General features: G+C 35.1%; 1 protein-coding gene across 1 annotated transcript in view; it reads left to right on the top strand.

The window, feature by feature from the left end:
* The first annotated feature begins 20,056 nt into the window (after positions 1-20,056).
* The window catches only part of LOC149787063 (uncharacterized), a 32,686-nt gene continuing 25,140 nt past the window's right edge, over positions 20,057-27,602 (top strand). The window contains exons 1-2 of the mRNA XM_089977598.1: positions 20,057-20,179; positions 22,343-22,594. Coding sequence (XP_089833724.1) covers positions 20,060-20,179; positions 22,343-22,594 — 372 coding nt within the window. The 5' untranslated portion in view covers positions 20,057-20,059. The remainder of the gene's footprint in view (positions 20,180-22,342; positions 22,595-27,602) is intronic.

Here is a 27,602-nt window from a genome sequence, read left to right as displayed (position 1 = left end):
TATATAATGATTAAATTGCTCTATCCAAAGGCAACATAATATGTTTTCTGGTTAAGTCAGCTGTGAGGATCCTAAGCTTCCCGTGAAAGACATATTCTAAAACTCATCGGTCATTTAGAGGTCAGCCACAGACCGAGTCCAATATGACTGTTTGCAATACCATGCATGTGAACACCATGAAATGTCATCGATATGTTACAGTTGTGTCTGGTCACTTTACATGCCTGTGGCTATCATTGTGACAAATAGATCCCATATTAATTTTGGTGTCAACCGCAGAAAAAAATATTCACACAGGGATGTCTTGGTGTGTAAGAATCACATCATTATACGCAACAAGATTACTTGCACCTAGATCAAGGCCATCATTGGAGGGGGCTTTACTGATCCAGAAAAAGAATTAAATTGTGAATGACAAAGATGTCTTTGACCTTGCAACAGCTTAAGTGAAGTCCTTGAGTATATCATAACTTAGTTGTTCTTCAGTGGATGGTGCTATCACATACACTGATCCTTGAATAACCGTCTCTTAATCAGATTAAACAACAGTTGAGTTTTCAAGTGTCCAGCTGGGTCATTGATCAGTGCACTAACTGAGTTTAGTAACATGTCACAGAGTTTGGGTGGCCAAGGATTTACCTGCACAGAGAAGTCAGTGATAGTATAATCTTTTAATGCTGTCCTTTTCCATTATGCCATGTTTAATATAAATTGTTGTACAACACAATCATGTCTTCATATTGTGTCTGATGCAAATGAAAACTTGTACTGCAAATCCCACTTGCATTGTAACATGTAATAACAGCTGTGGTTGCTAATCCAGTTTGTGTCACATGTTAAAGGAGGTCTTTAATGTACAGTAAATAGATTACTTTGGAAGGAAGGTTAGGTAATAATATGAAATATTTCTGTTCCAGAATTTTGTTTATAAGTTTGAATATGTGGGAGATATCAGTGAGTAGCAGAACAGACAGGCTACCCACACCTTGAAAAGAAAACCCACTCATATTTGGCATTCACATTTCTGATGGGATACAAACTGTAAGGATCATTTTATTGCATTGCTTTAAGATGATGAATCTACCATATATTATATTGGATCAGCTGTATTGGCAAATACAGTAAGAACAGCATGGCAGAGAGGAAGGTGGTTGAAGTTTCTATTTAATATGCACCAATCTCAAGACTGAGCAAGAAACATGTGAAAGCAAGCTTAAGGCACAGGAGTCTGACATTTTATCAATAAAGTATGATGAAATCTTAGAGAACATGAAATCACATTATTGGTACTACACATGAACACAAGGAGTGCAAGCGTGACCCCAACCATCCGCTCAGTTCATCTTTTCTCACACGTCTTGTATCGCTTCAGAATCACAAGGAGACTGAAAATTTACACATATCCATTCAAATGACACTAATGTTCCAATGCCTAACTCACGGACAGATATTGCATAAATCCAGTCTTACAAATTAACCTTTATTTAACCATTATGGTCACAAACCCTTTCTACAGAAAATTCTCAGAAAATTAAAAAGAAACATTTAACGATTCTTTTATAAGCAATTGTCCGATATCAGAGTTACAAGTAACTTATGCAATCGCCACTTCGAAAATGGAACCATGCTCAGCGAATCGTTACTGTACCGTGTCCTATACTAGAAATAACAGTTTACAAGAAACAGTAATTTAAAAAATATTTCACCTCCAAACTCTGTGCAAAAGCATTAGTACCTTGCAGTCACGGTTTTCTTCAATTTTTAGCCGGTTTTAAACTCTTGATTCTAAAACAACACCATCTGCGTAATCCAATTTTCAAAGCATGTACTCTAGAGGATTATAGTAGCACTAAAATAGAATTTGGCAAGTTCCATTGTCTGCATGTATTATGTCAAAAATTCATTCATTGCAACATGTCATAATGGAGTCAACAACATGTATATATTTCATGTTCGTATGAAGACGAAATGTCTGGGTAAACAGTACAAATCATAACTATTTCCTGCGATTATTTCTCCCATTTATTTTCTTACCCACCCACTCTCCAACAGTAACTGATAATCAGTATAACTGCATATTTTCATCCCCATTACAGATCAATGCATATGAAGAAAACATCACATTCTCTTAAGTGCACATTACAAGTCATGCACATTAAATTTACAGCTCCTAGCCACCCCTCCCCTCAGCATTCAGTTCATGCTAAATAATATCGGGCACAGTCCATGGGCTGTGTGCATCATGTCAGATAAAATCCTGATACCTGCAATCAGCTACATGAATACAGGTTTAAGATCGTGAGAGGACTGAAGGACTGACAAACCATGTAAAATGCTTGCATGACAAACATTTTCAGTGGTTATCTCGCACATTTACTTCCGTCGACCCTCCAGTAGTTAGTCAGGAATAGTATATATCTTAAGCCCCAATACAAATCAATCTCAAACAAAATCATCAAACAGATGTAACGGCTTATCAAGCAAACCTCTTCCCATGAAAAACAAACAACAGAAAAAGCAAAAATTATATTGTGTAGTGGACCATTAGAGGAGCTTCCTGCAAAAGTTAGTTACTTTGAGAATTGCTAGGCAGTTGCTCGTGTATAGTTAATCTTGCTACAAATCCACCAGAACTATTTTGACAGTCAAAACATTATCACATACTTAACTGGTACAAAAATCAAGTAATACTAGTGAGAGAGAGAGAGAGAGAATGCATATGAGTGTCACAGACTGATGGAGGGAGTGATAAAGAATTGCATACTTGTATGAAAAAAGGTAATTGAGATGTGTTGTTGTGTGTCCCAGGCTGATGGATGTTAGAGACAGTGGCCAAAAATCTTCATTTTCATAAATGTGATAATATAGGGAGAGAACAAGAGTGTGTGTGTGTCACTGACATGTGAAGGCAATGATGGTAAACTTTGTGTTTAAATGAGTAATTGAGTGACAAGGTCTGATTGAAAGATACAGGGAAAGTGATATAGAGAACCTTGCACTATAACCAATTGAGCTTCAAACCCTGCAGTATAACCAGTTGAGTTTCAAATCCTGCAGTATAACCAGTAGATCGCTACTTTTTGAGTCTTCATTTAGAAATTAGAAACTGGAGAACAGTTTTTGTGTTTTAATCATAGCTTGTGACCATACATTACATAGAATCCCATTACATGAAATATCAGACTTTGACTCAGTCACTGTATAGTCAGGCAGTAGCATTTATAAAAAGAAATAAGTTTCCTGTCAATAATAAAGATATCCACTCTTCTGGACATACCTGTTTTTGTTGATGTGGAAACTAGCAAAGTGTGCAAAAGGCTCACTAGTGATTGATTCAATATATCCTATTTTAAAACCCTTAAGTCAATAGATTTTACTGAATTGACCTGTATATGGATTGTGCAGAATTGTCTTAAGTACTGCTTGTACCGGGATTATGAATTGTAATTGGTAACGCTAAAAAATCAGGTCACATTATAGCTTTACCAATTCTTGTTCACTTACCATGCCAATAAATTGTTACAAACTAATAAGTCTGATTAAAAAAAAAAATTATAGTTATTTTCTATGCATTTCTACGTGTTTGTATTTTCTAACTTCTCTTGTATGAAATAAACCAAAGAAACAAGGAGCTCACAATTCACAGATCACAGATGTTGTTGTAAGCCTCGACAGTTGTATTGGGTTTTAAATTCATGTTGAGCATCATATTAACCATTCCTCTATAGGATTTTTTTTGGTATTTGAGAGCCTTTATTTTTAGCTCCATTTGTCATCAACCAGAAAAGATTATTCATTGGTTTTTAATCCAAGTTCCATTTTGTGTTAGAACAAGTTTGCTATTACTACTCCTAAACTATTGGTGGGATTGTATCCAAGCTGTACAGATACATTCATGATATTGTCTGGTTCAGGGTGGGCAAAATACGGCCTGTGGGCATGAACTGATGTTGCCTTTTAATTTACATCATATGGTGTGGCTTTAAAAACATTGCTTATATTGACTTTACCCTGTGCATGCATGGCCTAATGAGTTTTCAGTGAAAATGATGGTTGTTGTTATGTTGTTATAGGGTTTAGCGCCATGTTTCAGCACAATATAGGCTATATATGGTGGCCAGTATAAATGGTGGAGGAAGAACCCTGGGAAAACCCTGGAAATAACCACCCACCCACAAGAAGCTACTGGAAAGCTTTTTCACATACCCACATTGGCTGAATCTGAGACTCTAACCCACGCAGACAGAGGTGAGATGGCAGTGATCCATAATGGTGAGCGCTTTAGACTAATTGGCCATTCCGGGCCCTGTGAAAATGATGGAAATACTTAGACATTCAATATGGCTATCACAGTAGTTATTTTTTGTTAACTTTCTTATCATTCATGTTCCTAAAGTAACAGTCATATGAATATTGGGGTTTCACTTTGAAAAGATCTTAGGATGTCTAGTTGGTTGTAAATGAAAGTGGTTGCAGATCTGACAGACAGTATGGTGGCCATTTTAAAAATATGGCTACGAAGGCACCCATATTTAAAATGTTGAGGCACCTGCATAAAGGACATTGGTCTTAACTTAGGAATTTTACTGAAACACTTTTATAATGTCTAGTGGGCCCTAAATGAAAATGGTGCCAATCTGACATTCAGAAGGGCTGAATTGATGGACATTTTGAAAATATTGTTCTCACTACTGCACCCGAGTTAGTTGCTTCATACGTTAAATGTTAACTGCTGACTGGGGATGGTAATGTGCTTCACTCCTTTTGATGTGCTGTTAAAGTAGTACAGTAAGACATATATCCAGCTTTAGACTAATATAATTTGGCTAGATGTTAATTACTGCATGGACATATTTACTCAATCAGTTAGTGAAGTTTAGAAAACTTGTAAAGACGTTTGAGTCTGTGTATGGATTTATTTATGGTCATCAGTAAGAATGCAAGCATTTTCTGTTTGCAGGAGTGACTTGTGCAGATCCTAAATTGTTGTACCTGGTTCTACATAAATCAACACAAGGTGCCTTTTCAAGCCGGTCTACTTTGGAAAGAAACTGTCAAACTGTGGGTCTGCAATTTCATAGAGAAACTCCTGGTAATGGGAACTGCTTCTTTGAGGCTGTGTCTAGTCAGCTTCAGCGACTAAACTGTCCAGTACAAATATCTGCACAACAATTACGCAAGGGCGCTGTTGCCTTCTTGAAAGCTAATCGAGTTCTGGAGGTAAGAACAATTCTATACTGTCTGTACCACGAAGCTGGAATTTGAAAGTCATTATTTTTTAAAAATCATTTCCATATGTAAATTAGTATCTAGATTAAATTAGAAAATAAAACTAGGTGAAAGGATACATATATATAGATAGATAGATAGACCTGCCAACCCTTATGATTGTGCCATAAGAGTTACTAAAATGGCCCTTAAATATTCAAGAATTCAATCACTGTAAATATCATTACATTTTCCGACGTGGCCGCCAGTTAAAGCCTTTGAACTTGCTACCCAGCTATTGCATCATGTTCTTTTTATGTACTCTTATAATGGGAATATGTATGTACATCAAGGGGTCTTTCAGTCACTGAATTCTGTCATTGTAAATATCAACACAGCTAATTGATCAACACATTTTCCCACAAAGCAGGTGGCTGAAGCAGGGCTGCAAATCTTTGAAATTTGCCGCACACCTATTACATGCATACGGAGGACTCCCACCTCAGTGATTTTCTACGTTCCAGATATAAAAAAATTTGGCATCCAGATATGTGTAATTAAGCATTTCTGAGACCTCTGAAAGATGATTGGTTCATCTGTGTTTGATATGGATCCAGATTAGTCAAATTAGTGGAATTAGTCAGAGAACCAGACTAAGTATACAACAGTACCTCAGACGCTCTAAGCTGCATATACTTTTCATGCAAAGTGTCTGCATGATCAAACTGTTGATTATTGATTATTTTAAAAATGGCGTCCAGCAAGTGATGCATGTTGAAGGACTCACAGTACTAATTCAGTTCCCTTAGTAAACCTATGCAAACACTATGATATTAGAAATTCAATAACTGGACCTGTATGTGTTTGAAACATGTGCTTTCTGATTCAGTTCTGTACCAAAGAGTCTGGTGCTAATTTTAGTAATGAGTGTTCCAAACTCAAGACTGTTAAAGGACTGAAATTCCATCAGTAAAACTGTCTCTAGTTTTTTTTCTTCTCACTTACAAATAGGTTACGCTCTCAAACGATTCTTTTTCCTAAAACATAAATTATTACTGGTAACCAATCCTGGACAGCCAACCCCATATATACTCTATTTTATGTTCACCCATTTCCAGGCTGATTCCCATTTTTGCATATAATTATTACCATGTGTCCTGAAGACAAGGGTGAAAATAAGCCTCTTAAAAAGTGTTAATAAGCACAGAAGTATAAAAAGGAATATTGAGATTCTTGTGAAGAAAAGCAGCAAGGGACATAGTTTTGTTTATTGGACATCATGTGTCAATTTGAGTGTCTCTTGAAGGGATATATGATTGCATTGAGTTGAGAGATAGCAACAAGTCATTGAGCTGCATAGGGTATGGAACTGAAGTTTGTGCAGCTGTACCAGTAGTAAACAAGGTGTGTGTGTACTTTACATACTTTTCGGTTGAACATAATGTTTACTGTCACTACAGGATTCGAATACCATACTTTTAAACTTTTAGAAGTTTATGATATTTTGCTATACTTTACTGACAACTGGTAAAACTTTCAGACAGAATAAAAGCAAATGCACTACTGAGACGATCTTGTCAGGGTTTGCAGGTCTGACACACACACACACACACACACACACATATATATATATATACACGTGTGTGCGTGCATTCAGACTTCATTCCCTATGTCTGCTGTTTCCTTTTGATGCTGAACTAGTAGGATACTTGACCAGATGGGTGCAGACAATGATGAATTTTTCTTAATTTGAAAAGTATAAAAGCTTGATTGGAGTACTGATTTTTCTTTTGTATCAAAGAATGAAATTCACAAATCTTTACCATTATGCAATTGAGCTTCATATGCTTTATATACATATTTGTTGCACTAAAACTCCAAAAACAAACATGTCTTCATGTTTTCTGCAAGGGAAAATCTTTTTGGAATAAGCAGACTTCCCATGCTATGAAATTAAAGACACAGCTAAAAATTAGCCACTCATGGTAAAGAAGCACCTGACCACCAGTTTCTGGCTGCGGAGAGATCTGTATTGTATTCCTTAAATCAGGATGTGATGGCATAAGTAAAAATAGAGGCAATCAAGAAAATCGCAAGGTATTCTAACACTAGTATTAACGAAAATGAAAGAAATAAGAATGAATGTTATTAGTAGAAGAATAATAAATGCTACTTGTATAAGACTGAACATATGATTCAAAATCTCCTAATTCACACATTTGTTATGTAAATAATTCTATAGTCGCTGAAGAAAAGAAAAAAACAAACAAGTTCAACATTCTTAGAGCCACATTCAGTCAGGTCTAATCATGAGCTCAGAATATATCAGATGTTCTAACTCTATGGTGCAAGGGTCAGATGGTCTTGTGTTTGGTTCAGATATGGGATGATGACCTCTATGCAAACTGGAATTTGTGTTGAATTTTACCACTCTTGAACCAATGTGATAATGCCATGGTCATCAGAAATTAATTGATGTTGCACCTTTATATACGGTGGTTTAAAATAAGAGACCATGCACAGGTGCTTTACTAACTGATTAACGTGTTGCTGCATTGTCTCCCTTTGATTTTGAATATGAGGGATTGATCTTGACAGGTGTTCATATTGTGGTAGTTTTGTTTTAATCATTGAAACAACCACTGTTTCTTGTCAACATAGTTTTATTCTTTGTACTCTTTTTGGGGGAATTTTTAGAGGTTAATCCAGAAAATTAATTGCCTATAAACATGCAAACTTTAATAGGCAAAATCACGAATTTTAAGTTCCTGGAGGCAAAACCATGAATTTAAGTTCCCTCAAAATGTGTTACTTTACAAAACCATCAAAATTGAGATCCACAAAAATAAAACATACCACAGTATTCCTTTTTCATATAAAATTCACATAGAAAGAATTGGAATGGAATTATAATGTGTTGATAAGAAACTTGCTGACTCAGATGTTTACATCAAGCACACAAAACCATGCAATAGATATTCCACATCTTGTCCCAAACATTCTCTTTTATCATTATTTTTTTACAATTTTCATGTGGAGTCAAATTCAAGACATATTGAGCAACTTCGTGACAATATTACATTAATCTTGACATCATGCTGACCTGGTATTTGTATGCAACTGATCAGGTATCAGGTTTTCATCTAATGACAACATCACATTAATCCTGACATCACACTGACCTGGTATTTGTTTCCAACTGACATGGTAATTTGTTTCCAACTGACCAGGTATCAGGTTTACGTCTGACTAATGACTAATGACAATATCACATTAATCCTGACATCACTCTGACCTGGTATTTGTTTCCAACTGACAGGGTATCAGAATTTGATCTGGCTAATGAAAATACCAGATACGAGTCGATGTTGGATGTTATAACTTCTATGTTTATTATGGATGTGGACATCAGTAGATTGGAATGAACCAATAAGATTAAACGAAAATAACAGACACAAATCATTGTTGGATGGTAAAACTTTTAGAGTTGTTAAGAATGTTGATATGAATATCATGGATCAGAATAAGAAATCTTTTTTTAACTACACAGGTATCTGGTGGCAACATAAACTTTGCTGAATTCATGTACAATGAGAGTTTTGAGAAGTACTGTGCAAGAATGGCAAAGAATGGTGAATGGGCAGACCATGTATTGGTGGTTGCAATGGCTAGGACATTACAGAGAGATATTATGATTGTGACAAGCTCGCCTTCCTCAGGCAGTGATGACAATATTGCGTGGGTTGTTGGCCAGGATAATTTTCAGGGAGATCCAATTCTCCTTGGACACATCTGGGAACACCATTATGAGTCACTAGAACCAATTGGTAAGTTTATTAATAAGCATATATATATATGCCAGTGTGTGTGTGTATGTGTACACACACACATATATTACATGTGTTCATTTTCATGATTATAGAGTGTAGGCTCATTTAGTAAATAACATTAAATACTAACTTTCTTTATGAGTTTGTACATTACGAATTGGTCATCATAGGCAAACACATTGCTTAGTTTATGTATAGAAGTCATCATGTTGATGAGATACAAGTACCGGTCTTGTTTTTTTTGGTTTTTTTTACAGAAAACTAACCTTATTTCTGATTGGCTAGCTGCTAAAGTACTTGACCTTGTTGACAAAGAGTGATTTCAAAATGATTATTTGACCCTCATTCTGGTTCTGAAACTGCATCTTAGTTTTTCATATAAGGAATTTTAACTGAAAATTATTTTTTCCTTGAATGAACATTAGTCGTTTTGGTGACAAATAATTGTGTTCAATTCAGTTGACAGGACCTGGTTTATTTATTTCAATTATTATTTTCATTACAATGTGCTCAGACTTTAGGATTTAGTAGCTATTTTGGAAATACTGTGATTTCATCTAAAGACATGGTGAGTCATCAAATATTGGCACCTCAGCACATTAGACTGAAGAGTAACTCTTCCTGGGTCCGTAAAAATGTAAATAATTGCAACAATACAGCATAAATTGAGTTCAGAAACACACATAAACCCATTTTATGACAAAGAGAACATTTATACCAAGAAATCATATGCACATGTGTTTTCATTTCTTATACTAAATGTATTAAAACAATTTGGTACAGTTTTTTTTGTGTAATGTATTTTTAAGGTTTGAATAGGACTTGTGTTTACAAATGAAGGATGATATCTAGAGGCATTGGTGGGCTTATTTAATTTAAAATTTTCATGTTTAGTATAGGCAAAAAGAGGTACAGTTTAAATTATTTTGAAGAAATAAAACCAATTCATGGCATTTATTGTGAATATCAGTCTATTCTGAATATTGACATTATAAAGAACAAACACTCAATCTGTACATATCACTTTATTTTAAAAATAAAATAATAATAAATATTTCATAAAAACAAAGTGCCAGTTCCTTCTCTTGCACTCTCTGATTTCACAATTTAATACTACTTCATGAGCTGTATGGTATTACTCAAAATTGATTATAATTATTAAGAAAGAAAAAAATATTGACATCCAAAGTTTTATGTTGTAACATTCACAATTTAAACCATATAAATGCTGTAATAATAAATTAGTGGAAAACCTGAACAGTATGAAAGAGTGAATGAGGAGTTTTTCTAGAATTTTGTCCATGTGACTGACATACTTTGTAGAATTGTGGGAGTATTCCATGTAAATTATATTTCTGTTTGCTTAATTTTTGTCATTAATTTTAAAGATGTAAAACCAAGACTATCTTATCATAATTTAATTCAAAAGTGTCAATTTCTGTTTACTAAATTGTGATTTCAGATCAACACATATGTACAAGAATATTGTAATGATTATGCTCTGTTTTAAGAGTAAGATATAATTTCAACTTGTGTATGACTCGTCATTTGGGTATTTTATGAAAGCAATGATTGTGAGAGGTCACTTAAACAAGGTGCAGAAAGGCTTATTAAAGCTGAATGTTAACAACATTTCTATATTACCAAATGCAAGAATTATCACATAGTATTTGTAGTTTTCCTATAGTATGTGCAGTTTCATATCTTTGATATTACCACATGTTAAAATATCACTTTATGTGATTCTGATTGGTCCAAATAAGGCTATGATATTATTGTGCAGTATCCTCTTTACTGATTGGCTGGGATTGTGGGAAAATGTTTTTAACACTGTCTTCTTGAATGTTTGGTTTTGAATGAACATTTTTGGTGGCCATTTTTGAACTCGACTTGCGAAAGGAAATTGAGGAAAAATTACCTCCGCTGTCTGAGTATGGATATGTTACCCGCATAGGGGATTGTTATATCATGTATAAAAATATCATGATGAGAAACATGGCGTAAAACTACAAGACAAGAAAAACAATAAGAAGTAACACTAATGGTATTGCTTACTTGATGGCGGGGTGGGGAGAGGGAGCAGTAAATCTGTAACATAGATATAGAATCCGCCATATATACAAGCATGGTTTAAATGTTAACTTACAGAAGTAAATAAACTCACCTCTTTTCACAGAAGAATTAGGACATATATGGGTCTCCTGCCTGACATAACTTTATCCAACCACAGCATATTTATGCAATATATTTGGGATGCAAATCCAACTCAAAAAGAAATTTATTTACGTTTTCTGTACAGTCTATTGTTCCAGTCAAATACTGTCAATATCCAGTCACAAATGCATTGCAGTAAATGTGGGAATTTCTGCATCCAGTAATCCTATTTCACACATAAAATCACAGCAATGTAAGGTTTAGTTCTGCAACTGACATTTTAGGGTAAATGTACTCTAGGCCTTCTGTTTACTGTATCAATATGGAAGCTTTTTCTTTGATTTATAGTTTGTAAAAAATGTACAATCTACTTTTACTAGTTCAACTTTGTTTGGGACTATATTTTATGCACAACAAATGAAAGGTGTACCATCTGTCAGAATGAACAAATTTATTTGTTCTTCTTTCTATCTAAATAATTTCCACTGAAATAAAAACTATGTGATAAAAAGAATCTCAAATGGGTAATGATTTAATATTAAATTTATGAAACTTGTTTGTCCAGCTTTTGCTCGCCAAGGCTTGCAAAAGCTAGACATTTATCAACTCGTTTAATAAATTCAATATTAAATTGTTCCCCATTTGAGATCCTCTATATATGCAAATTTCAGCTTGAAATAACAAGTCTAGTTGGTCTTAAACAAAATTCATCTTTGCCGGAAGATCCAGTATGGCTACCTCAGTGGCCTTCTCACAAATCTTGTTATTACTACTCCTCAGTGGATGGTCCCATCAAAGGAGAATTTCATATGCAACTTTTTGTACAAGTCTCATTGGTCAAGGTAGATTTCCTAACTATAAATCACACTGGTCCAGGTAGTTATATAAAAAATATATCTTTTCAACTTCTTCTCAAGAATAGTTGAGCCATTTGTACTAATAGTCCAGATTATTCTTTGGACATTCTCTGTCAAGATTGTATGTATGGCATCTTGTTTGTGGTGTCATTTCCACATGAATCTTTTAGAAATCCTTTTTTAAACTTCCCTTAATAACTAAGTTTGATTATAACCTGCAGGGAATGATGTATCAAAGTAGATGCTTTGGTGCAATAGTGTATGCTGTGGCACTAGTATTAGTGGCATAGCTTCTATAGCAGCCATTAGGTAAACATTTTTAATTGTTTCTTCTGATCATCCATGGTAGAAATGTTTCTTAGGACTTACACTATTAAAAACAATGAACAGTGTAGTTTATTACATTGCAGTTTCTCTGATACAGTTCTATGAAATAATCTTCCACTGCATGCGTGTGTGTATGATTGGGATTTTTAACGTAGCTTTATCAATTCTTCAGTCATATTGCTATGCAGTCTGGTGTGTGGCAGTTTACAGTTATGCCTAGCACTGGTAAACACTGGAACATCATGCCACAGACATGTAGAATCATGTTTCACCCAGTCACATTATCCTGACACCGGTCGTTACAGTCCTAACACTAACCTCTTAATCCTGAGTGCCAAGTGAGGCACCTGTTTGTACCATTTTTAGAAGTCTTTGGTGTGACTCGGCTGGGGTTTGAACCCACGACCTCCCACATCCAAGGCGGACACTTCAATCACTTAAGCCACCAGAGTGTTTCCTTTGCATATACAATCTGCAGGAAATTTATTTTAATAGCAATTCATGATCAGCCTCATTTGCCTTTGCCTCTTGTTGAACATTAAGTCCCATTGTTCAATCATAATTTCCACCACCCACCACCCTTCGAGTGTATCAGTTGTGGAAACTGAATAAGTAATAAACAGTTGCTTTGCCAGTTTGATTATAATTGTTGGATTATAATAATTATATAGGACTGGGGGAACACTGGGCTCAGAATGTTGCACAAGATACTCATCCCACATGTTTGTCTTGTACCAAGTGGATATGAAGAGTCTGTTTTGACGTTATAGACAAGCTCTGTTTGGGACATGGCCGTGAGTCACCACACTTATAAACAGATGATGAAACAACCTTCTTCTCCCATATAAACCTCAATGCCATGTATTGGCTCTTCTTCAGATGATCCAGTTGCACTTTGAGATCAGTGAAACTTAAGAATATCCCCATAGTCACATGAAGATTTGGAACCTTTCGCGCCTCAAGTTCTGAAGTGTACATATATGGCATCCATCTTCATTATTATAAGGATCCTTGCAGGAATTTTAATGCTAATAAAATATAGTTTTCTGGGGGTGGATGGTAAAAGTAATTTTTATTATATAGCATTTGCCAGCCATTATTACAAAAATTCCCTGCTAACAGCTCACTTGAATGGTCTGACTTTAGTGTGGGTACAGTTCAGTATCATGAGGAGTATCCTTCATGAACCTATGATGTGGAGTTCAAACTGTAATATGTTTTAGTATGTTGCATGTAACAGGAGGTTTTTAGTAGCTTCTCGTGGGTTGGTGGTTCTTCCCGGGGTTTTCCCGGGTTCTTCCTCCACCATTAATACTGGCCAACATGCATAGCCTATCATGTGCTGAAATATGGCGTTAAACCCCACAACAACAACAACAGGAGGTTTTAAGTGTGAAATAAGACTTTGGGACATGTGTCCTGGAACAGGTAAGCAGTTCAGCAGTGACAGGTGACAGGTGAGTATTACATTATTAAAATCAGTCTTACACAGCAGCCACCATTCCCCACCTTAATAAAGAAAACTATGTATTTAAGGAAAAGGCATTCTTAAGTGATCATGGATATAATAAAATTTAGTATTCATGATAATGAAATAATTTATAACTAAATTGTAATTATTTTTACTTTGTATGATGTAATATGTTCCACATTCTTAAGCTTTTAGGAAGAATGTACTTTGACTATATGAGTAAATCTCACTAAAGAAAGTTTTAAAAGTATTAGTATTATTATTCTAACAAACGCTTTGTTTGTTAATGCCTGCTTATATTGTATTTTTCAGACTCGTCAGGCCTCAAGGTGAAATGTCAGAGGCAAGCTGTGGAAAAGATGGAATTTGATGAAAATGACACAAAGGTTTGTTTTAGAAAACAGTGTAATGTTGCTGTTCCTCTTGGTATACAGATGTATTTATTTGAACTTAAGTATGCAACTTTATGGAACAAAATATACACATTTAGAATAAGGAACATTGTCTTCTTTGACTCTGCAGTGTTTCCCTATTGTTGAATGTAAGATGTTTATGTTGTGAAGATCAAAGTAGTATTAGCTACTTGATGGCACTATGGACATTAATTGACTTATCTTTCTTATTAATGTGATATGGATTGTGTATGAATAACTTGGATGTGCAAGTTATTAAAGTGTTGATATTTTACCAAGGGGTAGGAATAGTCATTGTTGAGTAGTGGAAGGGGAGTGACTATGAATAACTTGGATGTACATACTATTAGAATGTTGATACACATCCAAGGGAAAGGACAGTTTATATTGGGAAGTGTAGGGGGTGGGGTGGATAAGAATAAGTTAGAGGTGTGTTATTAGAATGTTGTTGAGAGAAAAATGTTTATATTCTGAGGACCAAGGTATCATTAGCTAGCATTATGGACATTATATAATTTATCATTCTTATTAATAATGGACTCCTTGTTATATTATATGGAATGATTTTGGATTTGCTTCCTAATATAATCTTGAATATAGTTTCCCCTTCAAATACATTCCCCAATCACATTACATTACAATTATTAGCCAGCTATGCCGCAGATCCAGCCCTAATAAAAGATGAAAAACATCTTATACTGTCTATTTTGAAAGAGACAAAGGGCAGTAACTCTTGCCCATTACCTCCACTTGATGCCACCAGGTGTCACCAGTTTATAGTTTTGTTGCTCAGCAGAGCACACATAGTGCAGTAGCCTCCAACAATCCACTGGTTTTTTTAACATTCCTAGAGATCCGGTGTTTGTTTTGGAATTATTATGTGGAGGGGTTGTGGATGTGAATAAATTGGATGTGCATTTATTAGAATGTTGATACACTTCCAAGGAGAAAAACTGGCTGTTGTTGTTTTGAATTCAGGTTCATTTTTAGGGCAGAACTACTATCCTACTGGAAGCTTCTGGCAGGCTGTTTCACATGACCATACATGCTGTACCTGAGACTCCAAACCCAAACCAAGTGTTGAGATGTCAGTGGTATGTAAAGGCAAGTGTTTTAATGCACTCTGCCACCCTGGGCCCCTGAAGAAATAGTTGATGGTGGGTGGTGGATGGGGAGTGGTTATAAACAACATGGATGTACATGTTATTAAAATGTTGATACACTTCCTAGGGAAGGACAGTTGACATAGGGTAATGGAGAAGGAGAAGGAGTTGCATGAATAACTTAGACGTATTTGTCATTTGAATCTTGATACATCTTCTGTTGGAAAGACTGGTTTATGTTTGTTAGTGGAAGGGGAGTGGTTATGAATAACTTGGATGTGCTTGTTTTTTGAATGTTGATATGCTTTCTGTTGGATTGACAGTTGAGGTTGGGTGGTTGAGGGGTATTGGGTATGACTAATGCCTGTGTGCATGCGAATAGAATGTTTAATACAGTTCCTAGCGGTTTGGTTAGGACAGGTGATATTGGGTAGTAGAGGGGTGGTGGTATGTTTAACTTTGATGTGCCTGTTATTAGAATGTTGTTATCTAACAAAGTGTTGTTTGAAATAATCATGATGTTAGGTTTAAATGACTCTTAGGATTAAGAGTTGCCACCCCTTAGCTCAGTCAGTTGTTCGTAATTCTATTCTTTTTCGGACTGTACTCCAAAAGTAGTGATGTTATAAATTCAACAAATTTTGTTAGTGACTAATCTAATAAAAGCATTCACAGCATTGGCATGCAGATTGATCTGAGTGTGAATGAAGAGTGGCATCAGGCTTTTTTAAGCGGGTCTGAGAATAAAGTATACATTAGATAAAAATAGGACTCAGTTGAATATTGCTGATCAGTTGGCTTGCAGGAATACTTTGAAGGGTGAGCCTGGGTTGAAGACAGACACTTCTGATGCAGATTCCTATATTAATTGGTAAGAATAGGGCATGGACATTTAAAAATTAATGTATATTAGTTATGCCTTTTAAGCAAAATAGTCATCAATGTTAGGCCGAGTACAGCATCATACCTGATGCAAAATGAGGATAGCTTATCACATAAGAATCAGCTACCAAGCTGCTGTATAGCATGGTGTAGGCTTCCTATGTTTAAAATGGTGACATCATGAAATCTTGTAATCAAATGAGATCAGTTGACCTGTGGATGTTGCTGATCAACATGAAAAATGGCAGGGGTTCTCAGCTTGAGAGAGAAATTATATGGCTTTTAATGTGATGATATCCCGCATCCAAGGCTGACACTAACCATCTAGGCCACTGGAGCAGTCAATTTTGATAATAAACATGAACCACAGATATAAATAAGGCTATCTCATTGGTTAACAGTGTCACTACTCTGGAGACCAAATGTATGAATGGATTTGATCAGACTTTGAATATATGCTTATACATAAAAAATTTGGATGTGTTTAATAATGATCAAACTGTATCCATAAAATTAAGGTAGTTGCAAGATTAGTCCCTGATTGGCTGAGCTTGTTACTGTTCTGGGAACCATAGGATAGTCTAATCTGATTTTAATGAAACTTACAATATATTGAAATCTGAGAAGGAGTTAGTAATGAGATTCACACTTAATAATGTTGTAAAATTGTGTCTCATTGACTAACCTCTGGAATGCTCTTTCTTAAATGACATAATCTTGACTAGACTTTAAATTTGACTTGTGTGATCAAGAATTTAGATGGGTTTCAGAAACCAGTGAAATTCAGTTTCATGATAATTGAGTTACATTGCATTGAAATGGCTGGCTTTATCACCGTGCTGGAAAACATGTTTTGTGTGAATTTGGTTTTAGGTTTCTTTGAATACATGCTTATATCTTGCTCATATTTGATAATAAGCCAGAAGCAGGCATATTAATGAAGATATTTTGATTAATTTCCTCATTATGCTAACACCAAGGAAACCATATTTATGATCACTTTTGATCTGCATTGATATATAGGTTTGTATCAACAAGAGCTTAAATGATTTTACTAATGATTACAATTCATCCTTATTAATGAGGTATTCTTACATCTGATTGGCAGAGTTTATTGCCATGAAGTCAGTTATAATCAGTTTTGGAATATGTGCTTATATCATCAAGAGCTTAATTTAAATAAATAGTAAAATTAACAAGTATTAATGAGTATATATTTCATCTGATTGCCTCACCTTGTTATCACAGTGACAGTCATAATGCAGGACAAACTTTGATAAAATGTGTCGATTCTGGATCATGAATAAAATTAATAATGGGTAAGATCTACACAATGTTAATACAGATAATCTTGCATATGATTAGCTTGTTATCATTTAAGACACTCTTTATCTTATTTTAAGCCAACTTTAACCCAACCCAGAACCAGATGGGGTGAGATTTATACATTGCAAGAGTTTTTATGTTTTATATGGTTTTGACCAAACTTAGAAAATAGGCTTATATGTCCAAGATCTTGATTGAGTATGATTGTGAGTAATTCTGTATTATGAAAATCTTGTAACTGTTTTATGTTGATCCAAGATATGAACATATTAAAGCAGTAATCATTTAAACTCTTATTATCAAGGTCATGGACTTTGGTAAAGAAGCCTATATTAGTATTGTTCATGATAGATCCTATAACAAGTGAAGCATGTGCATATTAGTGAGATACATGGCAACTGAATGGCTGGGCTAGTTACCATTCTCTGTCTATGGAAATTCCCGATCCTGCTTACTCAAAGGTGGTAAATGAGTTTTTTGTAGTGAAGGTGTAGATATAGTAGTACGTTAGGTAAAATCAAACAGATGCAAAGTTTGAGAGATAGTTTATATGTTGTGTCCTGACAATAGCAGATAAGTCTGCATATTGACATCATCAGCTGTCATGTTATGTAAGTCAGGTTAGCAATATAAGACCTTCTTGGGTCTCTTATTGCTACAGTTGTTGTATTGTTTATTATCAAGATCTTGGAAGTGTTATTTATTGATCCAAGTTATAAACACATTAAAGTGGTAATCATGTAAACACTTTGGCTGAGCTGGCTACTATTTTGGAAACCAGATTCTAGTTTGATTTTACTCCACCTTGGTAAAGAATATTATTGTCCTGACAATAGTCGATAAGTGTTTATTGGATACTCACCTGGTTTTGGTTGATCTTGATTATCAAGTCTGATATCAAGTCTGGTTCCAGGGCCACAATAATTATATCCTGGGAGATGTTTTTCTCCTGGGTATTTAGCCCTCAGAGTCCCGGGTAATTTTCCTAATTTTGATGCAATATCACCTCCTCGGTTTTTAAAAAAATATTTGACTTTGGCTTTGGCTTTGACTTTGGCTTTGGCTTGTCACCGGGAATAAATTTAAATTTCTTTGTTCCACATCATTCACACTTACCTGTAACTGCTGATCTGTTATTTTTTGCTGTAATAGTTGTTAGATCACTTGTTGGGGTACGCGCCCTGCATTTCACACAATATAAATCCGTGGGTCAGTGGTTCTTTCCGGGGTTTTCCTGGGTTCTTCCTCCACCATTAATACTGGCAGCCATGTTTAGTCTATCATATGCTGAAAAATGGCGTTAAACCCTACAACAACAACAACAACAATATAAATCCATATTATTTATTATATTTCTATAACATGGAGGTCACTGAATTTTGCAACACGAACACGAGAACTGGTCACGCATCATGCTGCGCTACCAAATTCTATCTGAATGATTATAATAGGTCCATCCGGATCTGGTAAGATACAACTGCTACTTAGCTTAATAATGAAGTGGATGAAGTGGGATAAATTATATTTGATTGCGCCATCTGCCGATGATCAGCAGTGCTATGATGTACTTAAAGATTTTAATGAAAATGCAAGATTGTTAAATGAAAATGGAGACGATGTTGTTGAATTTGTCACTGATATCGATGAATCACCATTGATAGGTTTATTAACAATTTAGTGGTGTACGATGATGTAATGCTGGACAAACAGTCCAATCCAGCTAGAATATTTTCCCAAGGCAGGCATAAAAATACAGATGTAATTTATGTAACCCAGCGATATACACAAATCCCTAAAGTGATCAGAGATAACTGTAATATCCTTGATGTACTTAATGGAGTTGATACATACGCTACAAAATATTCATCAGACCTGGTGTTGCAGAGATATGGATTATAATTGTTTTAAAAATTTATTTAGTCAGGCTCAGTTATCCCTGCATGGATTTATAACAATAAATTTACATGATCCTCGAACACGATACCAAGTCGGTCTTGATAAAATTTTTGGATGATAGCAGCAGAGAGGGTGCTGCCTCCAACTTTGTAACCGACGCGATTGCTAACTTTCCTGTGATTTTTCACGATTAGAAAAACTCATCAGCAATAGGCTGGGTAAGTCAATTAGAGTTTACTAAGTTCGTTGACAGGGTTGTCTCATACCAGATACTGAGATAATCGTGATTTTTGGGGGTTTGTTTTTTTTGCGATTTTCAGGAAGACTTATTTTGCGAAACAGAGAGTGAACCAATTAGAGGTTGTTCACCCTCTCTGCTGCTCCCGATTTAACTACATTCAGCAATATTGTTGAGCAAAAACCATACTACAGCACATGAGAAGAGGTGTTTTGTTTATTGGAACTGACTGCATGAACTATATGTTTATGGTTGTATTAAGCAGTATTCTTGAGAAAAACCATAATACAGCGCATGGGAAGAGGTCTTTGTTTTATTGGAACTGACTACATGTGTGTATTGTCTTTGCAGCTGATGGCAGAGGATTCCTCAGAACATTCCCTTTATTCAGAGGATTCCTCAGAACATTCCCTTTATTCAGAGGATTCCTCAGAAGATTCAGACGAATGGTATGATCCAGAGTATCGGATGATGGTAAGTTTGTTTTGGATTTTTTCATATCTTGGTCATATTATGCTGACTCGTCTATCCAATCCATACATCACGAAGTTTGTTTCCACTTGAGAACTGTTCAAGACTGCCTGATACGTAACCAAACAAAAGTTATTTTCCTCCTTTACCTTTACTCAAAAGCAGTTTCTGCCAGGATGATGGCTCTTCATCCTTCAAGTGTCAGTATGTATGTTTGGCATAGTTTCTGATTCACTGTTGTATACAGTTTGTATCATATTTACTATCATCATATCCTATTGTAGCAAACTTAAACTGGTCAAAGTCAGTTATCATAACTAATCAGTATGCAAAGTTGTGTCATTAGCTATCAAAACTGAACTGTGTTGATTTATTGCTTAATGGTTTATCAGTTACATAAGTCTTCATCTAACAAATATGTATATCTGTCTTTATTACTTAATTTAAGATCAATTACGTAAAAAAGAAAGAGAGAGAGGACCTAAAACATATCCTTGAGGGATATTTGATTTAATAGTACTGTATAGGTTCGTGTGCTGCTATTGGAAATTGTTTTTTCTTCTTATCTTTATGAAGGTATGATCCAAACAAGATTATCAGAAGGAAAAAAGAAATCCTGTAACACTTTTGGTTTTAGCAGAGATAGAATGGTCAGCTGAGTCAAAGGGTTTAATGTATTGACAAAAAATAATTCTACTCAAAGAACCATTAACTTTTCGTATAGTGCACGTTCTGTTAATTTGGTGAGTTTTGTGTAAGCAATATATTTTAAGGAATGATAATACCTTTCCTTTTTGTACAACTTGAATATATTTTTATCACATAGATGTTAGACTGTTCTTTTAGTTGATTAAAACATTTCTAGTCAAAGATCCAGTAACATTTCAGATAGATAAAACTGTTAATTTGGTGAGATTTATTTTATAACTTATGAAATAGAAAGTTAGGTCATTTCAAACAATACCAGTGATATAGTTTTTTGGGGTCTTGATATGTAGCTATTTTGGATAGTGAATTTCTCTCAATGAAAATATTGATAATTATTATTATTATTATTATTATTGAAATTAATATCCTTTATTTATTGAGGGTGACACCATTGCCTTACATGTAATTTATATTGTGGCCTTGCAATTAAAAAATCTATACATTCCAATAGTACCAAATGTTCAATGTTAACATGTACTGGATAAATCAATACAGATATAACAAAAGGTAATTAAAGTTTTAGAAGTTTAAATAACTTTTTCAGATAAATGTTAGACTGTTATCACAGCTACAGATGCAAATGTTTGTGGTGATTTCCTTGCAGACTTTAAACCAGTGAGATAATCTGGCACTATGCTTGTTATAATCTTGAATATGAAAAGTTCTTTTTCTAAACCTAGCATATTACTTAATTTGCCTCAATGTTTGCTGAAAAGAGTACATGTAAGAAGAATTCTACATACGTACACAGTACATACATGCAGAAGATCTAATTATGGAAAACCAGTCAAATTTTCCAATACAGCATGCAAATTCTATCCCTTTCGATAATTCTTTGTTTCTTTGATAATTTAGAAGTTGTTGAAGCAAAATGAAATATTTTCAGTTAAGATACCTTAGCATCGGGCACATTTAACAATTTAAATGTTTTGTACTATTTAATTCTGAGGAAAATTCTTTCCATGGGGCTGTTGGTTGCCTTCTTTCACCTACATGTTTTTACATGTATCTTGACATTGTCTGAGAAAATATTATTCATGTTCTATCCATGATATCAGGTTTATACTGTATGGCGTTGGCAATGAATTCAGCCTTGCACATCTTTTGTGAATGGGCTGACAGTATAATTGTCCAGACAAAGTGTTGAGACTAAATCAGTGAAACTCATACGGATTATTAAAGAATGTTGACATGGAAGATCATCATTATAATGAAAATTCTGTGTTTAGGAAATGAGTGAGCAACGTTTGATAATTTCTAAGGAAGACAACCAAATTTTCCAAAATTAACGAATGTGTTAATCATCAGACAACAGTTGCAAATATTTTGACAAAATGGCTTTTCACTAACTATGAGTTTATCATTGTATATATAAAGTATATCAATAATGCTAGTTGCCATTCTTATAAAGGAAATTTATTGTCTCTTACTTAATATGGATTGTATTTTCATTCCTAGAAACATCGTCGTAAACTTGGTCAGAAATACTTAACAGAAATCCGCTCTTATCTGAGGGACAAACCATCCATCGTTCACTTGGTTGACAAGGACTTTGCTATTGACAACACAGTTGATGACAGTGAATTGGAGAAGTTGAAAATGAAAATTATAGAGGTGGCTTCACAGCAGCCATACTGGGGAGAGCAGATACCTACTCGGTGGTTTCTTCTGGAACAGCAGCTGATGAATCTTAGGGATGCTGGAGTGAAGGTACACATTTAAATGCTTGATTACCAACATTAATGCTGTCTCCATGATACCCTTGGATTACTGGTCCTTAATGGCTGATTTTGAGTTGTCATATTGTTCAGAACAATGTATTATTTTGGACCCGTATACTTTGTATCCTTTCAGTCCAAAGTGGCTTGGAATTCTCCAAATATAAACCTTATTCGTGATAATCTGTCCATAGCTTCAACTTTACCAATGCTGTTCATTATGGCTATAACAAAGAACAGTACCAAAATTCTTGCCAATTTCTTCAGACAAGTGACAACAATACTCTTGGTCTAGGTCAGTTTTATTGTGTCTGGATTGACAAGCATTTCTAGAAGTCAGTGTCCACCTTTGTACATGCATAAATAAAAATGTCCAACAAAATCTTTTGATAAATATTATCACTATTCAACCAGTAATTGATCATTTATTTTGAATTTGTAGAATTCTTTTAGAGAAGAGTATTTTCCAAGTTTCCATGTAGTTATATGGTTTTTCTGAAATCTGTTTGACACATAGTTTTTATAATATTAGCCAACTGCTCCAGTGGCCTAGTGGTTAGAGTGTCCACCTCGGATGCAGGAGTTTGCGGCTTCGAACGCTGACTGAGTCATACCAAAGACTTAAAAAATGGTACTAACAGCTGCCTCGCTAGGCACTCAGCATTAAGCGATTAGTGTTAGGACTGGTCAGTCTGGTGTCAGAATAACGTGACTACTACATGTCTGCGGCATGATGCCCCAGTGCTAGATATCACTATAAACTGCCACAATACAAACATCATAGTGATATGACTGAAAAATTGTTAAAGCTGCATTAAAAATCCATATCACACACACACACATTTCACATAAGCCTATTAGCAGAATTCAGAAAAGCTGATTTTGATTAATAATGACCCAGTTTTATTAAAGTCTCTATTAAAAACAAATTTTAACAGAAGTATATGGAACTGGAATGATATCTTCATGTGTAAGCCAAAGGTAAAATGTTATAATTTTTTATGGGGGATATTTCACGCTGATATGATGGAAATAACATCTTCATAATGTTCCCACAGATCGATCTTCCAAATAGTGCAATCCATTGAGATTTTTTGCACGCTAGGGGTATATGTTAAAATGGTTGGAAAGTATTTAGTATAAAAAAAAATCAATTCTTAGGGATACAAAATTTTTTAATTTATGATTTACTGTTGTGCAAGCAAATATATGTTTTCATGTGGTATTCAGTTCACTTGAGGCTGCTGGGTTGTCTTCTGATGAATTATAAAAGGGTTCATACTTCACTCTATAATTCAGTGCCCTCTACAGAAACCTTATATTCCACTGATATTTGATTCCTACATTTGCCTTATAAGAATGATAGTGGATTGAGGGCACTGAATTATTCAAGTGAGACACATCGGCCGATTCTAGTTCTTCATGTATATCATTCTGAAATTTAGTACAGTTGCAAATGTATACATGGGTTAAAGAACTGCACACTGCATTTTCCTGATTTAAAGCATCAAATCATAACCATCTACTTCTTCCGACTGCTGGTTCTGTATGGAGGAAGATGCATTGTCTGTTCTAGTAGCTTTTTACACTGTATATATGCTGACCAATTTTCTTGGTGAGAACAGTGTATTTGAAACATCAAAGGCATTAAGCATACAAAAGCAGTTCTTGCTCACAGATTTTAAGCTGCGAATGTACTATTTGTTGATAAAGGTATCAACAGGTACACAGGTCCTTAGGTACCTGCCCATTCGTAATTACCCAGGTAATAATATTAGCTATAGGATACCTGTTTAGTCCATGTAAAAAAAAAAACAACAAAAAACTAGTGATGTCAGAAGTGAGTGAGACACAGAATAACAAGTATGGTTAAATGCTTATATCATGTGACAATGATCTATCATAGACTTCCTCGTCTGATCTTGTATTTTCGACCTGTGCGACCATTTGGCTATGTGTAACAAACGGTCTCCTTACTTTCTACTTATAGTAACTGTACATGATTCCAAGAAAACAGACAGGTTTCTTGAATTTGAAATCATGTGCCACAGATTAATTATAGTTTTATACACACGTAAGTAGCAGACCAGTCTATATAAAAAAACATTGGCTCCAAATATTGAAACAGGCTTTATTGCTGTGACTTGTGGATGTTATATGAGTAAAATATGTTAGAGGAGAGGGATTTTTTTTAAATTAAAGAAGATGTTGCATCAGGAAAAGGAGCTATAGAGCTTTAGAAATTTTAAAAGATGAATTCGACAGTGATGTAATACAGCATTCAATATTTGTGGACTTGACTTAACGACCTTTCAGCGGAAAGTTAAACATGCAATGTAGACTAGCTAATGTGAATGTTATCGATAAATAATTTGTCATTTTGTTTTGTGTCTGTATTCACATACTGATCTATTTGGACCAAGCTGATTTATGACAAGAGTTTTAACTAACTGCAGAGCCAGGTCAGTAACAGCAATAAAGGTATGCTTTTGATACAGATTTATTTCTTTATTTATGGCATGTAGTATATAGATTACTCTTTTACGCTCCGATTGTGCTTTTTGGCGACATGTATTAGCAATAATTATGCTTATACCTCTTGTGGGATTGACATGTATGAACCTACAACAAAGCAGATCAGGTTCACATTTAAAGCAGCAGGGAGGGCGAACAGACCTAAGGGTTCCAACAAAAAATAAACCTTCCAGGGAAATCTAATCTGGAGAAATATTCTATTTTCCGAATAGATGCTTCCTGAGAGAGTTAATCGTTATTGACCCTCAATCAAAATAAACAACCTTGGTTCGGAAGATCTAGCTGCGGAATAATCTGTTCATGATTTTTTTTGTTTTTTGGTTACGTTTTGTTGACAGACCATACTGAGACGCCCTCCCTGCTGCTGTCGTCTTTAAATGGAATTTTTGAGATTTTCATCGTTAAAAGATTCTATCTAGGCCGACTCGATATCTGGTTCTTGGATCACATAAATTCACAGTAACAAATCCATACGGTGTAGATTGAGCTCGTCCGAAGAAATTTTTAAATTTATTTATATCCATGTCGCTGCTACACCACGTTTGATGAATATTTCTTAACGTATGTGTATCCACACCGTTGAAGATCGCTAGCATATTGCAATTATCTCTGATCACTTTAGGTATTTGTGTATATCTTTGAGTTACATAAATGACGTCAGTGTTCTTATGTCGCCCATGTGAAAAGATTCTAGCAGGATTATATTGTTTATCCAGCATGACATCATGGTAAACAACAAGATTGTTTATTGAACCATCTAGAACATCTGCTGATGGTGCTTCCTCAATATCAGTGATAAAATCAATTATATTCTCGCCGTTATTCAACAGCGCCGTGTTTTCATTAAATTCCTTCAATACCTGATAGCATCGTTGGTCATACACAGATGGTGCAACCAAATATAGCTTATCCCATTTTAGCCATCTCATGATCAGATTCAACAATAACTGTGTTTTCCCTGATCCTGATGGTCCTCTGATAATCAATCTGATCAAATTGGGTAGCGCAGCATGATGCTTTACAGGGACAGATTTCTTTGTAGCTGAAAAATCAATTACATTCATGATATAATTATACCATGAATCTATATTGTGTGCGGTGTAAAACACGAACACCAACCATAGATGTAGCGACTGTCGTTACAAAAAATAACAGATCAGCCGCCACTGGTAAATGCGAAATATGCGGCACAAAGAAATTTAGATTCTCTTCATCTGGCGAAAAACCGATCAAAGTGAAATTGGTTTAAAAAAAAGAAGAAAATATGGAGGTGACATCGCATCAGGATTATCATCGTTACCCGGATTCTTTTGGTCCAAATATCCAGGAGAAAAACATCTACCTGGATACAGCTACTGTGGACCGGGAACACGTCTCGATATCAGATTAAACGATCAAGATCAACCTAAACCTGGTGAAGATCCTGTGAATGCAATTGATCGAGCGTGTTATATTCACGATCTCGAATATCAAAGCAAAGATCTACAACAACGGCATCTAGCTGACATTAAATTAATTCATGCCATAGATTCCATAAAAAATAAAGCTATCAAAGATTAGCCAGCTGGGCGATAAAGGCTGCGGTGAAAAGTAAATTAGTTCTAGGTGCTGGTTAGTATTATATGGAAGAGATTTATTATTCTCCTGTTGGATTTTGGCGAGGTAAATCAGCAATCAAAAAACTAGCAAAGGCTGCTAAAGTAAAACCATCAGTAGCTGCTGCGTGGTTATCTAAACAAGCTATCTGGCAAATATATCTACCGCCGCCCAAATGAATCGAATACGCTCACTTTGATGTCAGCGTTCCGAATGAAGTTCATCAGGCTGATATAATGTTTCTACCACACGATACCGTTAACGATAAAACATATAAATATGTACTGACCGTGGTAGATATCGCTAGTAGATACAAAGAAGCTGAACCATTAGCAACGAAAACAGCAACTGAGGTAGCTAATGCGTTTGAAAGAATATATCATCGTGGTCCATTAACGTGGCCAAGGCTATTACAGGTTGATCCTGGACGAGAATTCCTCGGCGCTGTCACTCAGCTAATGAACAAGAAGAATGTAGCAATACGACGCGGAAAGGTAAATATTCACAACGATCAGGCGATTGCTGAGAGATTTAACAAAACATTAGCTGAGAAATTATTTGGATATCAATACGCGAGAGAATTCATTCAGGATAAATGATCCAGCGACTGGGTCAATAGGCTACCGAGCGTTATCTCGGCGATAAATAACAAAATAACAAGAGCTATAAAGATGAAGCCAGCAATAGCCATACAAAAAAATTTTATACCGATCATCAGAAAAGATTTTTCAATTCGACTGGTCCTCGGTGATGTCATCGTTAGATATCTATATAAGCATGGTGAAGCTGAGGGTGGCAGAAAAAGAGCGACTGATCCTATTTGGAGTGTAACAACACACAAAATAGTATCTGTAACGAGATCATCAGGT

Source organism: Sinohyriopsis cumingii, chromosome 12 (assembly GCF_028554795.1).
Source record: "Sinohyriopsis cumingii isolate HCF-2022 chromosome 12, ASM2855479v2, whole genome shotgun sequence".
In the NCBI taxonomy this organism is placed as follows: Eukaryota; Metazoa; Mollusca; class Bivalvia; order Unionida; family Unionidae; genus Sinohyriopsis; species Sinohyriopsis cumingii.
Note: the sequence above shows the minus strand (reverse complement) of the source record. Positions and strands in the feature narration are given on the sequence as shown.